This window comes from Harmonia axyridis, chromosome 3, assembly GCF_914767665.1.
Source record: "Harmonia axyridis chromosome 3, icHarAxyr1.1, whole genome shotgun sequence".
In the NCBI taxonomy this organism is placed as follows: domain Eukaryota; kingdom Metazoa; phylum Arthropoda; class Insecta; order Coleoptera; family Coccinellidae; genus Harmonia; species Harmonia axyridis.
The window spans coordinates 16495768-16522928 of NC_059503.1; the positions used below are offsets into that span (position 1 = coordinate 16495768).

Genomic DNA, 27161 nt, shown 5'->3' on the forward strand with positions numbered 1-27161 from the left:
CAGGGCATAAAAACCGAAGTGCTATATCGTTTTTTGCCCTGAATTTGGAGAGCTGATTTGAATCAGCTGTTTTATTCAACTGTAAAATTCAGAATATGTCAGCTTTTTCGTGAGGTAGATTCATTGAGGTGAAATCTTTTACCCACAATACACGAAAGTGTGATTGTGGATCTAAGTTCAATGACGGTGTAATTTGGTGCATGAAATATTTGAAGGTGACAAAAGCTGATAACTAGTGCTAGGCAGTTGAAGCCTAAATATTGTACGAGACGGCTTTATTGTTAAGACTCACATAATTGTGTATTCATTCGAATTTCGAAGTGCCTGGCTTGAATTTAGTTTATTCGATAAAATAAAAATTATTGAAATATCTTTCATGATATGGTATGGTATAAAGTAGAAAAATAAATGTAACCTATGTTTTTATATTCCAAATAATTCGTGGTTTTAATTTGACGCTTCATATAAGTCGAGCATAAAATTGACTTCAGGTGATCGACATATTCTCTGAATGTCTCTTGTACTTCAACAGTGTGTGACCATCCCCACTTCGCCATTGAAAAATAATACACGTTTATTTCATATCGTATCATGCAGATGTTTCAATTGTAGCACTGTTCCTCTGGATCATGAATATTAACTTGAATAACGTTGAATATCCTATATTTTTGACTGTATTTTTTGAATTTGCATGAAAAACATCACTTTTTTCACAATCAAAACGCACCGAAAAGTGAAATATGAAATATGGAGGTCAATGAATCAAAATTACAATAAGAGGTTTGGTAACAACATTAATTTCTTTCAATTATAAAGGTGATCCTTATTGAAGTGCTGTATTCAGATAGAATTTCGTGTGTTCTAGTCACAGATCCTTCTCATAATGTGGTTCCCTTGTTCCATCTAAACCGTTCGTTATTTGTTTGCCAGCTAACTTTCGAACCCTACCAATTTAACTTTATCTATTTGTTCCTAATTCAGTTTCAATTTCCACTCGCAAAGGACATTCTGAAGTAGGGAAAATGAGACGCAATTATATTGCGGAAGGGTTCCTTACAAATATATACGAATGGAATGAATTGATGTTGTTCTCATGGGGATACATTCAAAATCTGCATATACCGGAAAAATTAGAATAGAAGGAACTCTGTTAATCAAACGAAGTTACAAATGATGCATTTCGGAAAGACTGGGTCAGGAATTGATCGTTTAAAAAACCTACTAGGATGGATTATCTGAATTATCCGGGCAACTATAAATGATCCATTCATAGATTAGATTTCTACATACAGGATTAGTTGATTTTATGAACACTACAGTTGTTAGCGCACGTTTTTCGATCAGATAATAAACTTGATATGTATAGTTCATCGAATCTTACTTGAACCACTGCACACTTGTCCAGATGTTCGTACGATCTCATGCCACATGAATACCCTGGAGTTGAAAATAATATCTACGCTATTGTCGATTATTTCAGATAATTTCTGGCGTGTATAGCTTTTATTGTCGAGCCATCACTGCTATTTTGTTATTCCACTGTGTAATTATTTATTCTATATTCTCGACCTGAAATGAACTAGCAAGGAACATTCGCAACTAGGATTTCATGACCGAATAAGCGCACGAAAGTAATTAGATGAACTTTGAAATGTTCTGATTGAAGATATAGCAAACTAGTAATAGCAATAATGAATTGAACAGAAAATCAAAAAAGGCTTTCTCATTTTCTCGATGAATGTAGAATCCTCCGTCGGTGATGCATTAAATATTCTCAACGACTCCTAATAACTGCTCAAACTATTGATGAGATGTAGAATGTGAGCACAAGTTCGACCAAAAACAGCAATCAAATTGGCACGCGGAAGCATGTGTAGTAATAAGAGCAATGAAAGAGACCAAATCGTCACCTATTATTTCTATAGACTATTAACTAGGATACTGTGCTTTCATTCGGAAAGACTGGTAAAATAATGAATTCCCTGCACCCTGAAAGATTTCTGGGAACTTGAAAAACCTTTGTATATTCGAAATATTCTGGACTACTTCAAATAAAACGTCACACAACGATCTAAAACCAAGTGAAAATGTTCATTTCATTAATCCCCTTATGGACCGCACAAGTTTATGCGAATCATAAGAAATATAACTAAAAGTGTTGATGTGCGTTACTGTAGCCAATGAAAGTAATAAAACTCGGCAGAAGTGGACCATTTTGACCTATAATAATTGGTGAAATCAGAATGTTCTGGCTTCCTCTATGTGACTTTGGATTTGGATCATTTTTGTGAAATTCGAGCACGCAACACGCGCGAACCGCTCCCGAAAAACGCTCAACAGTACTAAATACTCAACTGGCTACAAATTTACGTAGTAAGCTACACGAATATAAATATTTTTTTTGAAATTTGGGATACCTTGTATTAATGTATTTAAGGGAATTTTGAGCTGAGATGGGTATCAATCAATCAATTTCCACTCAATGACTCTCTTCAATCATTAGTGTCTATCCGCAAATAGTATTACTCTTGAACGGGATGATCAAGAAACTTGAAGTTTCCAGGGAAGTTTCGGATCCCATATGCTGTGATTAAGTTAGTTAATGGGTGAAATTCTGCTAGGAGTTCCTTAAATATCGTCGTTCGTAATGTGATTCCCCTATTCATTTCAGAACTGCAGATTTGATAGAGATTAAATTTGAATCGTTCAGATGTGGAATAACAAGATCAATATTAATTGAAATGTTGGGAGTACAAACCAAACTACAGAAAATTCACGAAAAATATCGAAGATCGTCAATAATTCAGGACAGATTAGATTGTGTTGAAATTTTTCGTATCTATACCTATACATAATATTCATATTCACTGTAAATATAGCAGTGGCCACGGGCCTGGCTCCCCCTAAACTATGCTAGACCTCCCTGAAATATCGAAAAAAAATACAACATGAATTTAGCTTAAACAATACAGACGTAGAAATCCTGGTTATTCTTGAAAAATCCTGGCCCCTCCTTGGCCCACCTATTCTTGAATGATGGAGTCGCCTCTTAATGATGATGATGATCAAATTTCTATCAAATAGGTTATTTTGATTCTTCTTGATCCTGATCAGATTCAAATGAAGGATATTCTTCCTGAGCACCTTTGAAACACGGGATAATCGATCTTGTTTGTGCTCGAACTCCTTCACCCTGTTCATGAACACAACAACTAAATCCTCCTTTTCCTTTTTAAATAAGACCGTATTTTTCTTGGAAGTAAAGTAAATAGTCGTATATTTGAATTAGTTCCTGTCGGGTGAGATTTATATCTTCTATTTACTTTATGACTCTATAAAGCTGGCTATTAGTTATAAAACAATTAACCTTCGTTTGAAACAGCTCTGAACTACGCCATGCAGCACCTGATTTACGCAGCTAAAACCTACTAACGATGTTCAAAACGCAATTTGTTACAACGTATTCTTTGTAAGACTGCGTGTTTTAAGTTGAAGGAGAACTTTGGTGAAACAGGGTTTATTTTAATACGTACAGATCTTTCTGGAATGACGATAGATTCTGGCATGTTGTTTCAATCAATATAGCACTTATTCTAAGGAATACGCTATTCTCAAAATGAAAAATATAGAAACATTTTTCCGAGAATTGAAGGACCGTTGGTACAGAGTGAAACTCAACATTGTTTTATTAGATATCCAGCCACCTACAGAATTCATGAAAGATTTTAAAATCAGTAAATTTTCTGTTTTCGTGAAAGAATTTGTCATTTACAGTTTCAACCTCTTTCGAACATCAACTTAACGCTTCAGCATGCAGCAATTGGTTTACGCAGTTAAAACTTACTAATGATGCGAATTCTGACATATTGTATAATGTAAAATGTAATTTTTTAACAAATTGAGCTTCCCTATAAAATGCCATTGAATATTAAGGGTATTGTAAACAACATTGCATTCGAACATCAAGCTATAGGAACGTAATGAATCAAATTAATGAACAATGAATTCAAAAGCATTCATACTTCCTTTATTTTCAAAGAAATTTAGAATATCAGCTTTTCATTATTCAACGAAAACCATTGAATAATTTTAAGATATTTGGAAAATTTGTCTCTTCACAATTTGCATCTTCAAGTCTTTTTTTGGAGCTCTGAACGTTTCCCTAATCTCTTGATGCCAAACCAAGTGCGTTTCTCAATATTTAATTTGTTATTGATGTAAAATGGAAATACTTGATTTCAGATTAAAATTCCTTCGGAAAAATTGAAGAAAACCTTCAAGAATCAATTCTTTTGTTCAAAATAAAGTCTTATGAATAGATTCAATGTTAAAAATTCTAGTCTTACCTGACCTAGTATTCTAAATAGATTCTATCAATTTTCTTTCATCACGATATTTTGAATACGTGAACCTATTGAAAAGTACACCGCTATTATACAAAATATCCAACCATCCTGAAATGAGCTAGTGAATCGAGAGAATAATACCCATGTTACATCTTATTTCAATTCGAAAGATAGCTTCTTTAAGCTTGTACGTCTATACAGACGTCTAAGTAAAATCGCTCTAAGACGAGGTTATTGCAAATTCACTGGGTGTATTCAAATTTTAGCCGGCAATAATGATATTCGACTACAAGAACATCGTCCTATTATACTGTTCAGCTGAAATATCCAGGTTCATGGCAACTAGGCTTTATGATTTCTGAATGTGAATTCACGCTTAGGTTAATAATGAGCCTTGAAGGAGTGCAATGGGTGGGATATATTCATGGTGTTCAGCAATAATTGAATGGAGTTGGTCTCGGAGAAGGGAAGTCTGAAAATGGTTGAACGATTCTGTTGTTGTGCATAGAGTTTTGAGATGTTTTGAGAACAATGTGATTTTGGATAGGAAATCAGAGTCCTAGGAATACTATCTTTAATTGATCGAGAAAATAGAGCTGAGTTCAAAATAGAAGTTTAATTATCAAGAGTAGAGTATTTTTTGTGGATGTTGAATCACTAATGAATTTAGTCTACGTTTTTCTTCAAAGCCCAGATAATGGAACGTAGCTCATGTTGAAAAGCCAGCTCAGCGTCTATGTCATTATGATTTACCGTAAATTGAAAAAGGCTCAGCTTAGACATAGAAATCAATATGATGGTATGGCAACCTTCTTATAAATTTTCAAGGAAATTTGCATTCTCCATATTGAAAACACTTGACACATAATATGGTTATGTTTTATTTGATCGAAACTATCTTGACATGCAATTGAATAAGTATTTGAAATTACTATGTTAACAGAGTATGCAATAGATTTCTCGATTGTTTTAGACATAGTGCTTCGATTCATATTCACAATATCAGTGATGTTTGTTTGTTACCTTTTACTGACAAAAAAAATTGAATCGCTCTGAATCATGTGAGATATACTTTTATTTCTAGTTATTTATACGAATATAATTGATAAACTTTCTTCCTTCCAAGCGATTTCAAGTTCTAGTCAAATTGTCGTTGGTCGTTGAGCAATTCTATTACGTGAAAATACGTTTCCTCATTCAATCTAGAACGCTTGAAAATGTAATATTATCCATATTGAAAAAAATTGTCCTTATAATAATATTATATTAAAACTTTGAAAGAAAATTTAAACAGAGAATTTTAACATTTCAAATCATGGTTTCTGCTAATTAAACTCCAATCTGTGCTAATCTTGATCTAATGAATACGAAGCATTCATTGATTTGTATGTGTCATACTCGTCTCTCACGGTAGTAGAGGATAGGAACCATTTGTGTGTACCTTATGTGGAAAAACACATTTTAAACTACTTTTTGAACAGTCAGTCGACTGGAGTGTACTCTGGGAAACTAATTCATGATAATTCCTTTTTATACATAGGCGTACAGCATATTTGAGATCGATATAGCAATGGTTCGTAAGAAACCAAATGTTTACCTTCCGTTCTCCGTGAAATTCCATGATACCTCCAACCATGGTCCATTTTGTATATTATGCGGTATCACAATACAACAGAAATAACAGTGAGATATGAACAAAAATTATGTAAAATATGCACTAGTTCCAACTGAACACTAATTCCTACGAAATAACGAACTAATTAAGAACATCAGTCCAGTAGGGATAAATCTCCCACACAATTGCAAGTAATAAAATCATTTGTATGTTATATTTGTATATTATTATATATTATTGTATTTTATATTTTATGTTATATTTTATTATGAACGGTGTTTTTTTTAGAGCTATAGAACTTTAAATTGCAATAAAACAACGATGGATTATTCGATTGACATGAATTTTATTTATCCGCAAGATAATCTTGGGGCATTACATTATTAATATGATTCCTGGCATATGACTGCCACGGCTGGCTCAGATGTAGTCCAATCTGGACGTCCAATTTTCGATGACTTCTTCCAATATTTGTAGCCGTATATCGGCAATAACACGGCGAATGTTGTCTTCCAAATGGTCAAGGGTTTGTGGCTTATCCGCATAGACCAATGACTTTACATAGTCCCACAGAAAGTAGTCTAGCGGTGTAAAATCACAAGATCTAGGAGGCCAATTCACAGGTCCAAAACGTGAAATTAGGCGGTCACCAAAAGTGTATTTCAATAAATCGATTGTGGCACGAACTGTGTGACATGTTGCGCCGTCTTGATGGAACCACAGCTCCTGGACATCATGGTTGTTCAATTCAGGAATGAAAAAGTTAGTAATCATGGCTCTATACCGATCACCATTGACTGTAACGTTCTGGCCATCATCGTTTTTGAAGAAGTACGGACCAATGATTCCACCAGCCCATAAAGCGCACCAAACAGTCAGTTTTTCTGGATGTAACGGTGTTTCGACATAAACTTGAAGATAAGCTTCAATCCAAATGCAGCAGTTTTGTTTGTTGACGTAGCTATTCAACCAGAAGTGCGCTTCATCACTAAACAAAATAAAATGGACGTAGTGCGCGATACGTATTACGCACAAAACCATTATTTTCGAAATGAAATTGGACTATTTGTGAGCGCTGTTCAACAATGAGTCTACTCATAATAAATTGCCAAACCAAACTGAGAATAAATCACTTGACAGCTGTTAAATCGATCGCCATCTTGAACATCAATGCCAAGTTATATACCTCGAAAAAAAACACCCGTTATTATATATGTATTTTATATTTGTATATTATGCGGTATCACATTACAACAGAAATAACAGTCAGATATAAAATGAAATTATGTAAAATATGCACTCGTTCCAACTGAACACTAATTCCTAAGGAATAACAGTGAGATATAAAAAAAAATTTTGTAATATATGCACTAGTTCCAACTGAAAACTAATTCCTACGAAATAACGAACAAATTAAGAACATCAGTCCAGTTGGGATAAATCTCCCACACAAGTGCAAGTAATAAAAATCATTTGTGCGTTTCCGCAGACGCCTCCTCTGGTCCAACCGACCGGCCATGAATCCAAGAAACGGAGCGACAAATCTGAATTACTGCAATACGAAATTAAACCACTTCACCATGGGGGAAATGGCCGGCTATCTCGACGCCCTTATTGGCGAAATAAGTGGAAACTGGAACGGCCGTTTGGCCTTACGTGAGCCTTCTGGACGCAATTCTCCAACTTATTGATATTATTGATCTATTTGGCGTTATTGGCCCGCGCGCCCCCTCATAGGAGTTCGGTTTTCCATTTGCCACATTGGCTGGAACTAATCCAAGAATAATTCGATACTTTTTTTCGGACCAAGCGGTGAAAATATCCGTCCCTCTTCTTCCATGTTATATAACCGTGAGCCGTAAATATAAACTCAGGGCCATTTTTACGACAAAGTTACCTGAAATGAATCCGGCTCAGCGCGGTTGTTTCCCCAATTCGTTTTGTTCCCTTGGATGCTACGAATTCCCATTTTCTGTTCGGGGAGTAATAACTCAGATATACGAAGGCGATAGATGAAATAAAAGATTTCTTCATCGAGAAATTCGCGCTTGTGTGATACCCACTTCGCGTGACAAGACGGAGAATACTTTGTAATTGTAAGTAACAGTTAATTGTGATTGATTTAGGTTTTGTTTTGTGTATTGTCAAAAAATGAAATTGGAGATGATGCTAAACAATTTGGACATTTGGGATAAATTGGACGAATATTTATAAACTGAGTGAAAATTGTGCAAGAAGTATGAGAGAAATTATTCCTGAAAAAAAGGGAAAGGGTATGATATTCTGTAGGTGTACAACTTTGCTTCCGCCGTTTTGCAATATGGATAGTAAGTGGTTAGGTATTAATAACCATAACGTCATCGAAATATTAGTCGATTTGGGTCTGCATCATAAAGTTATTCTTGATTGAACATGTTCGCTTACGAGCCAAATTTTCGTTGTTTGCGGAAGGTTTTAATTTTCTGCTTCAATATGAAAATATATACGAATGAGGCTCATCGAATGCTCTCAAATACCTATGAAGCCGCTATTAGTGAAGAAACGTGCCGAAAGTGGTTTCGACGCTTCAAGAACGGTAATTTCGATGTCGAAGACCAGCATGACGGTAGAAAAGAGAAAAAGATGCGGAATTGGAGGCATTACTTGATCAAGACTTGTGTCAAATGCAACAAGAATCGTACGAGGTGAAGCCGAGAGATGTTGAGCGGCGTTTTTTGCTTGTGAACAGTTGCTTGTGAGGCAGAGAAGAATAGATTTCTGCATCACGTTATGACCGGAAACGAAAAATGAGGTCATTACGATAATATCAAGCTCAGAAAATCATAGGGATATCCCGGCCACGCTTCCACGTCGACGGCCGAACCGAATATTCACGGTTCCAAGGTCATGTTCTGTATTTGATTGGACCAGCTCGGCGTAGTCTATTATGAGTTGTTAAAAGCAGCTAATATGCTTTTGAGCCGAACAGTGAAAAACGTAATTCAACGAGAGACATGGCAATGCTCCCATGTTGCAAGAGTGGTCAAGACATACTTGGAAACGTTGAAATAGAAGGTCCTACTCCATCCGCCTTATTCTTCAAACGTTGCTCTACCGGACTATCTCTTGTTTCGATCAATGGCACACGTCCTGATTAACCAGCACTTTCAGTCTTGTGACGAAGTGAAAAAATTGGATCGATTCGTGGATCACTTCAAAAGATGACCAGTTTTCTCAACGCGAGATTCGTACGCTCCCCGAAATATGGAAGAAAGTAGTGGCCAGCGATGGACAATACTTCGAATCATAAATGAATACCAGTTTGTTACAATGGAGCCTCGAATTTCGGAAAAAACGGAGGAAGCAAAGATGTACGCCAATGTACATACATTAGTCACTTCGGTATTTGTAATCCTAGAGATCTGAAATTTCGGGAATGAATTACCAATATCCCATGTATCATGTACGTGTAATATAATACGTCCCTTATCATATAGGGTTGTTCAAAATCATAGGCTTCAACGAGACATAATAAAAGGATGGAAAGCAGGTTTTTTTAGTAATAATCAACATATTATGAGATGTATTGAAAGAAGCTTAAACTTTCTTTCAGAACATATGAGATGTTCCTATCCCCAAAAGTGAAGATTTCTAATGAAAAGCAAGTTTTCCTTTCAATGGCAATATTAATATACATTTTACACAGTTGTGAATATAATTCTCACGTTGTTGTACTCAAGGCGGAATCACAGCCTCAAAACGCAAAGAAAAATGAAAACAGATTTAGTGCAACCGAAGACAATACTGATCTCGACTTCATCTCCCAAGATTCACCAGATAATTCCCATAATACGATGCTCTTCGACTTAGACATGATCATGTTATGCATAAAGTAACTGGTTCGAAAAATGAAGGACGTTACAAAATGGCGAATACGCCAGTCTCGAATTTAAATTGATAAAAACAAGATGATAAATTCAATTTCAGTGAAATCAGATTGATCTGAATTTTTACTATTTCTGTAATATTCACTCATTTATAATTAAACTCAAACAAATAGGTGACCCTTAGGTATTTGAATAAGCTCGAAAATATGTCCATATAAGTAAAAAATTGAGAATGGACTTTTTTGTTAAATTTGATTTAATTCTTAGAACCAAATAAATTAGCGATGTCATTATAGTAGAAACCAGTTTCATCTCTAGATTATTCTATTCGAAATACTTCTGTTTTGAAATGCAAGAGGGCATTGGGACTAAATCAAGTCAATGAACTCATCCTATTTTAGGAACGATTTCATTTTACTCTTCCTGGCAGGACAACCGAATTAAAATTTCAGTTATTGGCTTATATATTCATTGAGCAATCAATCATTTTTCCATTTCATTTTCAAATAATGCCCAAATACGAATTGAGAATATTTCAAAGGGTATTTTTTTTTTCAAACTGCTCCAAATTATTTAAAAAAATAATAAACCAATATATTGGACATCGAATATAATATAAAAGTGGAAAAGTTCAAAGGAAAAATTTCTGTCATCATTAATTCAGTTCAATGGAACTGGGTTTTATCATTACCGATATTGAACTTTGAATAGTGTTTTATGAAAAAAAGTCTAATCCATTTCCCGTACACGTCAAAGCTAATTGTAATTGGGTTCAAATATCATTGTTTGAGTTAACCAACCTGAATTCTCCGAACGATATTCCGAGAACTTTAAATTTGTGGATTGGATAAACGTTGACCTAATCAGATAAACGTCGATGAAATTATCTGTTAATACAAGTTATTCAAACGAGAACCGGAAAATCAGATTGGAAATTACTAATCACCACGCAAGTTGATGGCTAACATTCAGCCTTCATAGAAATATTTCAACTTCGATGTAGAATTTCTCTAATTGAAAATGAGGAAAGAATCCGTCGAAAATTCTGTGAATATAATATAGTAACAGATATTGAGCACTTATGCCAGGTAACCACATAGTACTTAACATGTTTTGTCACTTAGCCTTATGTTGAATATTATGCTGAACTTTTCAAGAGAACTGCAGAAATTTCAAGAAGAATTTCCAAAAAAAGCTTGATATGTATCTCAGTAATAACAGATGTATGTAGGTGTCTGTACAATAACGATTACAAACTGTGTATTGGTGAAAGGAAAAGGAGATGATTCGCAAAAAATGACCTACAAAGAACCAAGCCGCAGCCTAATTGAAGAATAACCACCGATTTTAAGTCCGTGTCTTGCCTCAAGGATAATTGACAGCCTCGAGAATATTATCAAAATTTTTTTCAAAATTTCAATTCACAGCCTATAAATCCTGAAATAATGGACTACTCGGTTAACTGCAGCCTTTTTCGCGATCTACGTCATCGTAACAATCGGAAAATGGTATAAATTTACCATGTAGAAACATTTAATTTTTCGTTGTTTCAAGTAAATTTTGGTGAAATTTTTCAAACAACAAAGTACAAAATTCGGCTCATTGGGGATCGTTTATTCTAACGTCGCATAATGATTGTTCGTAGAGCTCACAGTTTATGAGAATTTGGAAAAATACCGTAAATATTGAATTTATACACAAAAACCGTAATATCACCCAAAATATTGGTCATAGCCCCTTCCAAAAAAAAAACGTTTCTTTATGTTCTGAATGAACTCTCTTATTATTATTATAAATCGAGATGTGATCTAACCAAGCGTAGTCCCAAGGGGGTCATGAACCCCCCGAAATAGAATCCTTTATATGCGTTTCAAACAGACAATGTACGAAATGGTCCCATCTAAAAACTTGAAGCCCATAACGGTGCCCCCGCCACAAAATTTAAGGCTAGGAACGCCCTTGTACTCTGTATGAAATTTTCATTGTATACAGCATTTTGACTCCTTTTTATTGATATTGGTAATTCCTTTTATTATACTCACTTCCCTTTGTATCTCAAAAACTGGTCATAGCAAAGCCAATACTGTCAGACAACATTATAGTGTACTCGAACTAAGAGTAATGACAAAACTAAAATTATTACTACATTAAAATTTATTACCTTATGGGTAAGCAATATTTGTCGCTTAAAAGTGTTTCATTCAAAATAGTTTTCCTACAAGAAATGCCATTTTCCAACTTCGACACCCTGGATGTTTTTCGAATATTAGTCATAGGATTGGGTTGTACCGGTAGACTATCTTGTTTTGGAGATCCATTCCACAACAAGCTGGTGTATGAAGAGTGCTGGCATCAGCACCTCATTTAAGAATATTATTTCTCGACTTCAATTTAATTTTCTGAGTGAACCTTGAAATTCAAAGGAGAATTAAGCTGTACTCCAAGATATTTGGGAGTATAATTATGATTCAAATGCAATTATCGAAAATTATTTTTCAATTTTCTCTATTTTTCTTGATTATTCAAATGAAAACAGTAAACTTTTGTTTTATTTAGATTGAAGGATCGACGCCACTCGAGAAAAGAAGTTTCCATTATTTTCAGATCTTCATTTGAAGTATTTTTTCAATCAGTCCGAACTCTATAGGTTTTCAAAATTAATTCTCGAAATCCAACTATGCGCAACGTACATTTTTTTTTAGATGGCTGTCTTTTACTTATTTATTCCTAACTTAATCAGACCTTGCTAATGAAAACATTTGAATATTCCTTATAAACGATGTATCAATATTGAATGATATCCAGAAAACTATCCGTTCCGAGAATTAACGTTGAAATTTTCATTGATCGATTGGTAGGTACAACAACGAAAACGCAAAACTGTGACGTCCAAACAATTCGCCAAATTTATTATTCCCCTTTCCGCCGTTTTGATAATTCGAAAAACAATGATAACATGCCCGTGTAGCTGGAGAAAATGAGGGGCTATTCCGTTACAAACACGATGTACGGATGGAAATGGAGCCCAAAACACAGCCATTTCCATTTTATGCGGTTATCAAATATTCAAATCATAATATGTAACTACAAACTACCCAAAAAGATTCGAGTCGTTCGGAACACGCAAACAACCCAATGTTCTGACCAAATTAAAATGAGTAAAATTTTGAAATTAGTAGCTGGCTGGTACTTTTCAAACGAATCCGTGAAAAGCTTAAGATTTTTGTTCTTTTAGGAAATATTTCATGAGGTTACACCTGAGTTATTTATAGAGAATTAATAAGTGCATTGCTTGTCATTGCAATAAAAGGTACTTTCGTTGATAAACAGGGTGTATTAAAAATATAAAAGAGTTGGGAATCATCGAACGAATTTAGTGATAATTCGCAAATATATTACACTTCAGTTTTTCTATACTATACTCAAACTTGGTCTCGCAAATCCACACCTGATTATGAATGTTTTAAATATGCTGATCTTAAAAAGGCCTCCAGTACCGAAAAATAAAGAAATAAGGACCATAATAGAAATCTGCTACCCAAAAATTAGAATCTCATCAGCCGCTCATACTCTAAATTACTCATTTTATTCTGGAAATTGTCTAGGATCCTCCTTTCCCATATCTGAAATTTTGAATTCAAATCCTTACAATAAATAATGAAAATGAATTCAATTAAAACTCAACTAATGAAAAGGAGAAAATGAAGGTGACTTATTCATTGACAATTTCACAAAAAAAGATGGAGAAATCAGTGTTAATTTGAAGAATAATTAACATGTATATCTTGTGATGTATTATAGACCGATATATAGCAAAAAAGTCTTGTTCTTTGCGATCTAAATTCAGTATATGTAGAATTTTCTGAGTAAAATTGATTGAATTAAATGGAATTTTCTATTTGGGTACATGGCGTGACAGATTTACATAAACTACTTTATTCCTATCAATAAAACCCCGAAAGTTGAGCATAATAAACTATATTTATCATTATTAGGTTCAATAACCTATGCTCCAAATTCAATAAATGTTTTATGATGTACAATATAAATCAATTTTGTAATAAACCAAAGTAATGAAAAATCCTTCATTTCTCGTGTCTATCGGATATGAAGAGAAAATGAGTTCTTATTCAACCTTAATCGAGATAAGAACCCCAAACTTCATTGTACTTGGTTATATATAGGATCAATCAATATTCAATGAAATTTCGAATGATATGTGTGAAGTATTTCGAAATTTGATTAGAAATATAAATATCAGATCAATAAAAATTGATTAAATGTAAGGATAGACTACAATTTTGAAAACAGAAAATTATTTTTCTGATTATGTGCCTAATTCGTTCATTCTCCTACATCTTTCAGAAAAAAAATATTGCTAGAATATCCCAAATCCGTACAGATTTAATGGTTATACTTTATTATTATATGTTGGTACTCGGAAATTTCCTGCAACGGCTTTATATAATTATCAGTCAAATTTGTGATACAGAAAACTTTTCAGCCATCCCATATTTTTCAATAAAAAAATCATTAAACGATATTTATGCGAATATCTAATTGATTTCAATAAAAATTCAGTAAATTAGAGAAAATAATGTATAATACTTTTACACAAGGCTGATTCTGCCACTCGTTCATACAAAAATTTGCCACTTCGTGGCTCGTTTTTGAATTTTGGACTCTTGAAAGAATATCAATATTTTTATACATGTAGGTATTGTGAATAACAATTCTCTGTACTAGTGCGTAAATAGAAATAAGTAGTTCTTAAATTTGTGAATTTCAACATTAACCTCCAACAAGGGATCATCAAACAACATGGGAAATAAACTCACTTGCATCTTTATTTGAATATTTTATATCATTATCAATTATGAAATTGTATCCATGGCAAAATAAATATAAATGCAATTTATCGACCTAAAATTATCGCATTCATAGGGGGAATTTGACATCCTTCAAAAATTATGAATGGTACCCCTGGATCTGTGTTTTCATTTATATGTCATGATCTATGATTTTTCCATAGAATCTGTTTGATCAAACGTCAAAATAAATACTCGTCAAAGTTGTCTAGTATTATTTGATCGTCTGAAAAAGGCCAAGATATTTTACTCTAGCCAGAGCTTGCCGCAGAGCGGAAATTGCTAAAAGTTGATACACCAGATGATTGGAATTTATTGTGTATTAAATGCTGGAAATACAGTAAGTCTGAATTAAACAAAAAGGTTTTTCTTTCAAATTTGGTACAAAAATGATATTTTTAACACCATCTGAGGTGTAACCGAGGTTTGAAAAAATAAGCAAAATTGAAATTTAAGTTAGATCTTTGTATAAAATAAACAATGCATGCGCCTCAAAAATCATAGCTCATATTCGATATCGCATCCATCCAAGAATACTATCCGAAGAACATATTGAAAAGATTCTACAATTTTGAGTGTTGTCAGGAAAAAGAGTGGCAAAGTGATTAATTTTCTTAATTTTGGGAGATGTCAAATATCTTGAAAACTCAGAGGCTTTCACTAAACCTAAAACATATAGTCAATTTGATTATCTATACAGTATGTTCCAGCTAGGTAGTAACAATTTCAAGTTCAATAATTCGATCTTAGCCTTAACCGATCTGCCTTAGCGATCTACAATGAAGAAATCCATGAAAATTTTTTGATTATAGATCGCTAAGGCGATTTATAACCAATTTCGAATAAAAATTGTGAGTAGCTGAACACAATGTACCTATAATTTACCAAATGTAAAAAAACCAAAGAACAATGCTTTTAATAGTATCACATCTTGATTACTAAAACAACTGATGATTATCCAGGATGACGATTTGTACTGTTTAACAATAGAGAATAAATGAGAGTTTTCAGGGGTCCGTAGCGCCAAACTAGCTTATAGATCAACTTCTGCCTATTGAGCTTTTTGTTTAGAATCACTTGAATTATAACATTTGAAAATTCGGCCATTTCGAAAGGAGGTCACTTTTCCTAATTAAGTGCTTGGTGTCCTTAGTGAATTTAGTAAAAATATGTTGCTGACTTCCATAGCTTAGACATCTAACAAAGGTACTCAGTTTTTCATTATGTTTGTATATCTGATAAGATGCTAATTAATCAATAAAACCTCAAATAGATATCAACTATTCTATCTATTGTGAATCTTTCTAAAGTATACTATTTCCACGATATGCATTTGCAAATTCAATCTGATCCCAACCACAGCCATATAGTACTTGTAATTTAGTTCTCAGCAGATACTAACCCCATTTTTCATTCTGTTACAGCAGAACACCCCGCTGTTCGGAGGAAATCCAACAAAGGAAGCAGTGCTGCATTTAGCTTAACTGATCGAACCCAGTTCGTAAATTAATTAAATGCGTCCTGAGATAATCAAGTTCTCCAGTGGACTCCGTCACCTCGGCGGCAACAATAGACTGCCGGAAAATAGTGTAATCAGTGAAAATACATCGCTCTCGGTGCGGTTCGCGGAGAGCCGAGCATAGAAGACGGTCGGAATAAGTGAAATTAACGAGATGAGACTCTCTCAGCGAGGCGGTTTTCATAAAAATCAGGAATAAATATTCATTTGGCTTAATAAGAAAGGCGGGGGCACCCTACACGATCGCTAAGCGACATGCGGAGACGTCCCACAGTTGTCATTCATGGTGCTCTGGCTGAAAGGGAGAATATAATGAAGCCGATTCATCATCACGGGAGCAATTGCAAAGGTGGGTGTGGAAATATGTATAGATGTAAGGAAATAATGTTCAATCCTATTTATAACAGATTCGAATCTGTTGAATTGAACAATCTAAGATTATGGAAAAAGATATTGAAAATATTTATTTACAATAGGTTTGAATCTTTTGAATTGAAAAATCGGAGTTGAGGAAAAAGATATTGAAAATATGAGTGAATATCGGAAATATTCATATTACTATTTGAAATGAAAAGTTTGATTGATAACACATTGAAAATATGAATATTTTTCCTCCGAAAAAAATATGTTATTTTTTTTCAAACATTTTCAAATTCATAAAAATCTGGAGATCCAACAGATTTATAATAACGATCGTTATAATCATGGAGTAATAAACATAGAAAGAGGAAGTATACGTAATTTTTGCATGTGCCCAACATGGTTAGACTATGTTGAAGGATTGTGATATATTTTCAAATCCACAATTTCATTATATCGTTATGAATATATATTATATTTAATGAAATATATTTACTTGATTGATTCTCAATTAAATCTGCAAATTTGCATATTTTTAATTTTATATTTTTCCTAATTGTCGAATTTATAATGAGCAGATTATTTATTATTTTCTGTATCTATCTGCTGAAATCCAAGGTTTGGCAACTTTTGCTCTACTAGTGTCATCGTTTGTTGCACGTCGTATGGCGCGCTTGAAGTTTGTTTTCTGAATTTCTGATATATTTAGGTATTTATTTCAATATATCTCGACTACTTTGAGTTAATATGAAATGTTGATTTGATTTACTGGGATATAAGAAGTGCGTTCTTTGTGGAGGAACTCGCGAATTGAGTGAAATATTGTATCACTAGTATGTTTTCATTTCCGAGCGCTTCATGTCAAATTAGATAGTTCATGTTTGGGACGAAATTTGCTCACTGCTACCTCTATGTTTATTATTCTGAGAGTATGACCGACATGAAGTACAATAGTTGATAGTTATCATTGCTTGGCAACAATCTTCCCTCCGTTGGACGGAAAAGTAATTTATTGTTGACATTGCAATACTTTACCTTCCAGGGTCAAAAAGTAGAATGATGATCTCTTCAGTCAAAATATGACGATGTTACTGTACGTTTGACTCGCCTTTCAGTCTGGTGCCACAAACTTTCTTATTATTGAGAAATGTTAAACTTTCCTCAATCGTTGCTTAGTTTACCATTTTCTCCCATTGTTAGCAAATATAAAATTTGCAGGCACATATCAATCAGCGAAGTAATTCTTTTCCTGCCTAGGCAGCAAAATGATCATTTTCATTGGGACAAAACTTTTGAAATTTTTTGACAAAACATTTATTACTAATTATTACAGAATACTTTTAACAACATGAAATGAACAGATCAAAGAGAAAAACCCTTCATTGTTTTATATAATTCAGTAAAATGGGCAAATAGGTAATTTCCCTTATATTTCATCTGAGACTTCTCCGGCAACTCAATATTTTTTCCACCTCCCTCATTCCTGGAAGAGTAAATACTTCTGAGTCGCTTTCACGGTCGACAATATAAAGATACCGATATTTTCCAAAAAACTGTCAGAAATTTCAAGTTGTCAACCATTCCAATAATTTCAATTTCTATCCAATTTTGTTTTAATTTATAACAAGAATAATAAAAAGATTGTGGAGTTATAATGATTTGCAAAACAATGTCCTACAAATGTCATTATATACAATCGGGGAAAATAAAAATTCCAACAGTCAATTCACTACTTTGCTGCCTAGTAAAACAAATAACTTTTCTCACAGAATGAGCAACACATAATTTTGTAATTCAGTGCGCTATGAGAAATAGCAGTTGTAGGAAAACCGTTCTCAAAATAAAACCCTTATTTGTGTGACCCCAAATAAAATAAAAAACTCTTGATTAACGGAACGTGTTCATTTTTTATAACAGCTAGAATTATTAAAGGGATATATTGGCCTATCCTTTATATCACCGCCCACCTCCATAAAATCAACCCTAAAAAAAGGCCCGGGATAAAATGAAGTTTTATTCCATAGAGAGGCAGATTTGGATGAAATGCACTAAACCGCCCAATTCCTTTGCAGGGGATGGAAAGAAAGGTCCCAGTTCATGGCCAATATACACCCTAGTAAGCACTGCCGCAGTCGCCTGCTACCTTAATGGGCTTAGCGGGGATTTCGTCCACGACGATATCCCTGCCGTGACTCTAAACAAGGACGTTACCGGCCTGAATCCTATCGGACACGTTTTCAAAAATGATTTCTGGGGTACACCGATGGCGGAAATGAACAGCCACAAGTCTTATCGTCCTCTCACTACAATCACATTCAGGTATGTTATCATCTTTTTTTATTGCTAGTTTCGGCCTAATGGCGCTTGTATTATTATCTGTGGGTATACGCCTTTAATGCGGGATATTTTTCATTGTTATATCTTTGCTCGGATGGCGTTTTTGGTTTATCCTCCACATAGATGATGGTTATTCGCGTAACGAGTAAGACTGATATTATTGTTGATGTGAATTTTTAATGACATGCTTTATTATATGGTTTTACAAATTTTATCTAACTGAAAGGAAAGATCTCATTATTTGAAGAATTATTCGAGTTATATTCATTAATTCCAAAAGGGCTACAGTCAAAGATGATAGAAATGTCAATGATTTTTTTTTATGGCGAGCAAAACGATAGACATTTCATCTTTGGTAATCGCTGACAAAATATAACTTTCTATGAAAGTACTTTTTCTTTCTTGAAAAAGTGAGTACTATGTTCGTCATGGACAGAAAAGTATGTTAATCACTTGGTATCAAGTATATGGGGTGGATCCATAAGAACCTTTCAATCAGGCTCCCGAAGCTTCTGGCGAGGCACTATCGATTCGTGTGTCCTGGAGTTGTCCGAATGAAACACAATTCCTCTCCTATTGGCTAAAGCTGGCCGTTTCTGGGGGATTGCTTCTTTTAAATGGTCCAATTGTTGATAGTATAGTTCCAAGTTGACTGTTTCGACGTAGGACAGCAGCTCATAGTAGATAATTCCCTGCCAATCCCACCAAACACACAGCAAAACCTTCCTGGTCTTCAATCATAGCTTGGCTACCGTTTCCGCCGGCTCACCTCGCTTGGACTACGACCGTTTTAGCTTGACGTTGTCGTAAAAGAACCACTTTTCATCATCGGTCACCAATCGTTCCAAAAATGAATGCGTCGAGTTTGTTGCGATTCAGCAGCAATTCTCAGATGGATTTCCGGTCCATGAGGTATTTTTGCATAAACTCGTGTGGTACCCATACAACGAGCTTCTTCTTGTAACCAACCTTATGCAAATGATTTCAAACGGTTTTTCGTGTAATTTTTAACTCTTGGGCAATCGAAACGGTACTTACATGATGGTTGGACCCGATAATGTTCATGAACCAGTCTTATGCAAATGGTTCCAAACTTCAGTTCTTTGAAAATCGAAACTGCTCACATGACCGTCTGACTTGACATTGTTTATGATTTCAACCAGATTTTCGACTTTTTGCTCTCCAGTGCGAGGTGCATCTTGGACATCGAAATTAGCGGAATGGAATCGACGGAACTAAAATTGCGCTTGATTTACTTTTACAGTATCAGGGCCATCAACACTATTTGCATTTTCAGCCACATGGCTTGCTTCTTCGCCTTAATCGAAGAAAAACTGTAAAAAACAACGTTTTTTCCCTTTGCTAGTGTTCATATTTGACGCGCGTTCGAACTGAACTGAGTTTACTAATCACAAAACTATCACAAAAGTTTCTGTATTACGATATCTCTCTCCTCTTTCCAACGCCATCTAAAAGAACTCGAAAGAACTCGATTGGACACGATATTCAGATAACTAAAGCCATTTATTGGGAAAATTTTAGATCTCTAGCTCTTGGGCAATCGAAACGGTGTTTACATGACGGTCGGACTCCATATTATCCATGATTTTATCGATACTTTCGACAATTGGCCTTCCAATGTGTGGTGCATCCTTGACCTCGAAATTACTGGAACGGAATCGACGACACAAAACTTGCGCGTAATTGTTTGTTACAGTATCAGGATCATAAACACTACTAACATTTCCAACCGCTTGCATTTTCGTCTTTATCGAAGAAAAACTCTTGAATATAGCTCAGCTAGTGTCCATCTTTCACGAGCACTGAAACAAAACTGAGTCAACTTATCACAAAACTGTCAGAAAAGTTTTTGTAGTACGAAATCTCATCTTTCTAAAGCCATCCAGTGGAACCGGATCGGAATTGAGATACAGATAACTAAACACATCTTTTGGATTTTTTTATGATTTTTTTTTACTACACCTAACATTATGTACAAAAACATCCTGTACAAGCACATTACGAATATGAAAATGTCCTCTTCATATTCCAAGAACCTTAGCACAATATGGAAGAAATGTTTTTTCTGCAACAAAACGCAGTATTGAAATACTTCCCAACTTTCATGGGTATAAATTAGCCTATTGTTGATTTTAATCCTTCCGGAAGCAACAACATAATAGACCCGCATTAGTCATTCATGGCCTGATGTGCTTTTTACTCGATTGCGAAAAGAACATCAAAGGGGTTCGAACTCAAAGTGTCATTCACGTTTAGGCAGTCGTGAATATGTGAGCTTTCCACTTACTTCATAACTGCGGAATTATCCCACTTCATTTTTCATTCGAACTCGCATCACAGACGGAGTGATCAAAGGCGAGTACAAGTGTTTGCCGCACTTGAGTCCACCGTACTCACGAGAGTCTCTCGTGGTCTAATTACATTAATGTCAAACAGGAATAACGCATCGCATTCTCTGTACGTTAACTATTGGAGAGAGTACTCAAATATCCATGTAATCTTGTTTGGAGGCACAGCTCACATGGTGGGTGTAGGGATCGAAAATTGAGGTTTCACTCCATTAACAATAATTATAATAATATGATCAGTTCGATCTGTTTTTGTTGATAAAAAAATTGTTGTAGTTTTTCTTAACATTGCTGGACGAAAGTAAACTGTTGTGTTTGCTAGAAGTAATTTTGAGAAAATCTATGATTTATTATTTTTTTGCCGAGATATCGATGAAGATAACACATAATATATCAACGAAAAATTATTTCAACAGTTTCATTCAAGCTCATTTCAAATTCTGATGAATAGTGGTTTTTATGACCATTTATTCAACTCACAAAATGTTCAAACAATTTTGTATTATTGCAAATAGAAACATCAGATATTCCACCTACTCTTCGAATACGCAATGAATCAAAATGTACCCATTCGGGCAAGAATTGATGACATGCCCACAAACTTCAAGAATCCGGATCAAAAGATCAAAAATTATCATTTGAGAGCTATCTAGGTGATTGTTCAATCAGATGGGGTATATAAAACTAAAGAAATGAGATTTGCATTCTATGATAGGCAAGGTTGAAATCGTATCTTCTTTAGTAAAATTGTTTTTTCTGATTCGATGGAATTATTTCAATTCGTAACAATCTTTCTTTTATATACTCAGAAAAAATAAATTAAATAAGTGAGCAAATCACCAGTTGAATTTCATCTACAATATTGAAAAAAAATAACAACAAAAAGGAGTCCTCAGAACTATCAAGTTGAAATTGAAATATTAGCTGATCGAAAACAAATAAATAATATGAGTGAGCAAATCACCAGTTGTATTCCATCAACAATATTAAAAGAAAAGTATAACAAAAAGTAGTCTTCAGAACTATCAAGTTGAAATTAAAATATTAGCTAACCGAGCCTCAATTTATCTGCTAACCTTCCAAACAAAACTACTTGATATTTCCATACTATATCCCAGCAAATTTCGTGTTTAATGATAGTAATTAAGATTCATTACTTCTCTAGTTTTATAATTCAATATCCAAACCAGAATTATACATAATTGTAATGTATATAGCTTATGAAGCCTTCAGTGAAGTAATTGAGATTGAAGTATTATTCACTCTATTGCTTTTGATTCTAATATATTTTCTTCTCAGCTCTCGAGAAAAAAAAATTCACATTTTATTAGAGAAAATTTTCATTGTAATAAATGAAAATTAGTTGGAAAGATTGGAATGATTTTGGTACAATTCAGTGAATGTTTTCACCAAATCACGAGCACTGCAGAACTCATAGCAATATTTGAAAAATTTTCATCAACGTTTTGGATATTTGAAAAATTCAAAAACATGATCGAAAAATAATGTTTTTTCATGAGATCACTCAGTTTGTCGTCTGTTCTCATATGAATATATGTATGTTCAGTTCTGCAATTTCAAATTTGGAATATCGTTCACTCTTCTCTATTGATTATCTCGGTTCGTAGTTACAACCCTTGAGCCTTCCCTCTGCCGAACGCCGCTGATCTTATACCTAAACAATTTGCATGCCACTCACCCAGTGAGGCATAAATTTATCAGATAGCTTTGTAAATACGTAGGTATATGCCGAATAAGGCAATTTGATCTCTAACGTACAGAGTATGTGTAATGCAACAAATAAATTATGGAGCAGGTAATTTAATTCATGAAGTTATCTGTTTATGTTATCCGCACCTCTGTAATTAGCTTGTGCGCTCACTGACAGGCGTCGGACTTTGGCGGCCGCCGGATCCTGCCGCTTCCCCTAATTTAGGGTGTGAGAGATCCTTGTTACCAGTTCATCCGATTTTGGTCCGTTGAGAAGCTAAATGCGCCAGCGGTTTTCCATATAGGTGCCTATTGGCCAGAAACGTTATTTCATTTTGTATACTCTCGTATCTGTTGGTCTCTCGCTAGCCAAATATCCAGAAGGTTTGGATCGCGACATAGACCGAAAATGGGGATTAAAGACCGAAACCAATAATCGACTTCTAGGCTTTCATATGTGTTTCATTTTGGAGTGAACTTCAGAACATCCTCTTTCATTTAAAACAGCTCTGCAACAATATTTTTGGACGTCATCTAGAATTGAATGTATGAAATGAGTCAATTGTTTAGTAACTATAAAAAAATATACTGTGTGTCAATATGAAAAGCTACAACCCTCAATAGCTTCGCCCCAATGCAAAAACAGAAAAATACAAAAAGAGGTTTACATTTTCGGTTGGGAGCAATTTTATACGGTTGGTTCCAATCAATTTGTATCAACCCTGTGAGCATGATGAGAGCAATCCTTGAAATCTCAAATAGGAAGTGAGTTGAGTGACGCCTTGGATTAAAGGTGATTAGATTGCTTTTTCAAAAATGCCATACACTCGATCTCTTTCGTAAGTAAATACGAAAAATTTAAAAAAAGATTAGAATAGTTCACGATAGCAAGAGTTGCAATGAAACATTGGAATAAGGAAAAAGTTTCACGACAAAAGATTCTCAGAATGTTGTCCATCATTTTTGAGGCAAAAAATCAACCTTAGGAAGAAAAATATAATGTTGTCAGATGAAGAAAGCTGTTTTTATTTCTAGCTGATTAAAATCTTATAGTTCAGCTCATTTTTGCTTTCTGCAACATAGGCGTACAACTTTGCTTCCACCGTTTTTTTTCCAAAATTCGAGGCTTCATTCAAGAAAACTGGTTACATTTATGATTAAAAGTATTGTCCATCGCTGGCCACTACTTTCTCCCATATTTCGGGCAGCGTACGATTCCTGGGTTGAAGAAACTGGTCATATTTTGAAGCGACCCACGATTCCATCCGATTTTCTACTACGTGCCAGTCAGCCAGACCGTGAGACAGTGATCGAAACAAGTGAAAGTCCTAGGGAGCAACGTCTGGAGAATACGGCGGGTAGAAGAGGACTTCTCATTTCAACGTTTCCAAATATATTTTGAGCACTTTCGCAACATGGGGTCAAGCATTGTCATGCCTTCATCATGTCTGTCGTCTGTCTTTAAATGCTCGGCTCAAACGCATTAATGCCGTTCGATAACGGTCGCCTATCATTGTGCAGTCGGTTTTAACAACTCATAATGCACAACGCCAAGCTAGTCCTACCGAATACTGTGCACGACCTTGAAAACGCGAATATTTGGTTTAGTCATGGACGTGGAAGCATGGCCGGGATATTCCCATGATTTTCTGAGCTTTGGATCATCGTAATGAACACATTTTTTCTATCCAGTCATAATGCGATGCAGAAATTCCTTCCGTCTTTGCCTTCCAAGCAGCTGTTCGCAGGCAAACAAACGTCGTTCAACATCTCTCGTCTCCAACTCGTACAGCAACCAATTTCCTTGTTTTGGAATCATTTCAATGACCTTCAGACGTTTTTAAATAACTTGTTGCGTCACTTCCAACGATCCTGCCAATTCTTGTTGCGTTTGACACGAGTCTTGATCAAGTAATGCCTTTATTCTGCACCTTCGAAAAAGTTTGTTTGGATTATATGTATTTTGGTCTGTAAATATGTTCAACTAGATTACTACATCTCGTACTACACCGACTTGAGCTTGTGAGATATCTTACAGATACCAGAAAAATCAATATAGAAAACATTGAACAAATTGAAAAAAAAATCATTGTAATAGAATGCTTCTTTCAATTTGAATCTAGCAATTCTAAATAATCGAATTAAACACCTTTCAGAAGGTATGGCGGAAATTCACATTAATAGTTATACAGTGTACCCATGTCTTACTACAAAAGAACGGCCATATCGAGATATGCACACATACATTATTCAAAACTCGTTGAAAGTGATGGGTGGAGATGATTCAATTCTTTCAGGATTCGTACAGAAACTCAATTTTTTTGTACCCAAACGAACCTCAAACATACATTTTTCAGCACATCCATGAATAAAATAGACAAACACCAATATTGTATGTTGCTAGAACCCTATTGCATTTGAGACTTTTGAAGGGGGTTGACATCCTGCTTCAGGGCCTGATCGTCGACCCATCAATTGGCGGAGTTACTTCAATATTCAGCTGCTGAATAAAGATGGCCGATAAATGATACTCAACGAGATTTTATAGTTAAAAAAAACAATATATTACTTGACTTAGATAATTTTTGAAAAGTTTTCTTCTTCAGGTGCCATCTTCTCTCAGAAGGTTGACTATCAAAATGGCTACCTTCATTTTTGAAACTACAGCCCTAAACAACTCAACAGAACTGCACTTGCCCCATTGTCTCAAGTTGTTTAACCAGGAGATTTTCCTTCTTCCGATCTTCCTTCTTCCCGGTATCTTTATCTGCAATAAGGTATATTCCTCCCCTCTCAACACATGACCAAGATACTGCAACTTTCCAATCTTTACCTTGTTCAGTATTTCCTTCTCTTTTCCCATTCTTTTAAGCACTTCTGTATTTGGTAGTGTCTATCCACCTTATCTTGAAGATTCTGAAGATCCTGTACGTCCTCATTTCGAAGGCCTCCAAGCGATTACTAATATCCTGCTTTATTGTCCAAGCTTCCATTCCAAAGAAGAGCACAGGCAATACGTAACACTTTAACAACCTGATCTTGAGTTGTAAACTGAGATGTTTTCCACAGAATACCTTTCTCATCTTACTGAATACATTTTCGGAAAGTGGCGAGATATATTATCGTGAATCTTGTAGCGTGTTTTCACGAATCTTTCAACCCTTCATCAATTACCTGACCAACGGGAGACCGACCGAAATGAAGTAATCTGAGCTCCAAGGCAAACTGAAAATTAAGGTTATGCGATTTTTCGAATTATCAGATAATTCCATCCACGCCCCGGTAATCAGACTGGGCGCCAAACTAAAAACGCCCGGCGTTCGCGTCCATTAGTTACCGCCCGCTCTTGATATTCGGGCGTATATGGAGCAGTTGATATTCATTCTGTTTTTCGGAGATCAAGGCAAGTTTTCCCCCCAGACAGGAAATGACATACAGCAATCGAGATCAGATCTGGGTTTTATATTTTCATTAGTGTGCCCGGGCACGGAAAGGGGTCGCCACATCCATTATAACTCCGTTTGGATGTCGTGATGACAGATGCGAATGTGGTTTTCACGTGCTTATAATGAGGCAGAGGGTATGATCTTTTTTTTAAAATTGAGTAAATGGGTTTGATAATGTATTTGAAAGGAACCTACTCAATCTCGGGAACCATTTGCTGAATGTGGGCGATGATTCATAACTTCTGGTTGAAACGAGCTGAATAATGAAATGGGAATTTGAAATGTTGGTTCGTGAGAATATTTTTACCATTCATTTCTGAGTGATTACTAGGAGACTTCCTCTTTTTGAACGCATGTTTCCCTAACGCTATATCTTTCCATGACCGATATTTCTACAATTTAAATAGAAATATTTTCTAACCTTATGGTTAGGAACGTTTCTGTATAAACAGTTTGACTCTAGGACACAAAAACCCAGAAACTCTGAATGTTCAGTGGCATAATTCTAAATCACATCTCATATGTAGCTATTTACAGTTCTTTGATTTCAAATGACGCATTAGGCGGCTAAAAATCTCCTAATTCCAAGTAATTGTCTTTTATCGATTTTTTTTTTATGTTTCACCTAGTTTCTTTTAACATAGACGTATTATTCTAGTTTCTGAAAAATATGACCAAAAATTATAAGGCTGATTTGAATTTCAACCCGTTACTGAATGAATTTA

The 27161-nt window shown here is 34.8% G+C and overlaps 1 protein-coding gene across 4 annotated transcripts in view; it reads left to right on the forward strand.

Moving 5' to 3' along the window:
* LOC123677072 (protein O-mannosyl-transferase TMTC1-like) overlaps positions 1–27161 on the forward strand; it is a 397650-nt gene that overhangs the window by 183897 nt on the left and 186592 nt on the right. For 2 of the 4 annotated variants that reach the window (XM_045613516.1, XM_045613518.1), the window contains 2 exons: positions 16120–16563; positions 18647–18893. In XM_045613516.1, the coding sequence (XP_045469472.1) occupies positions 16470–16563; positions 18647–18893 (341 nt within the window). In that variant the 5' untranslated portion in view covers positions 16120–16469. Of the gene's footprint in view, positions 1–14898; positions 15036–16119; positions 16564–18646; positions 18894–27161 lie in introns of those variants that run through there. The other 2 variants (XM_045613517.1, XM_045613519.1) reach the window with 2 other exon arrangements.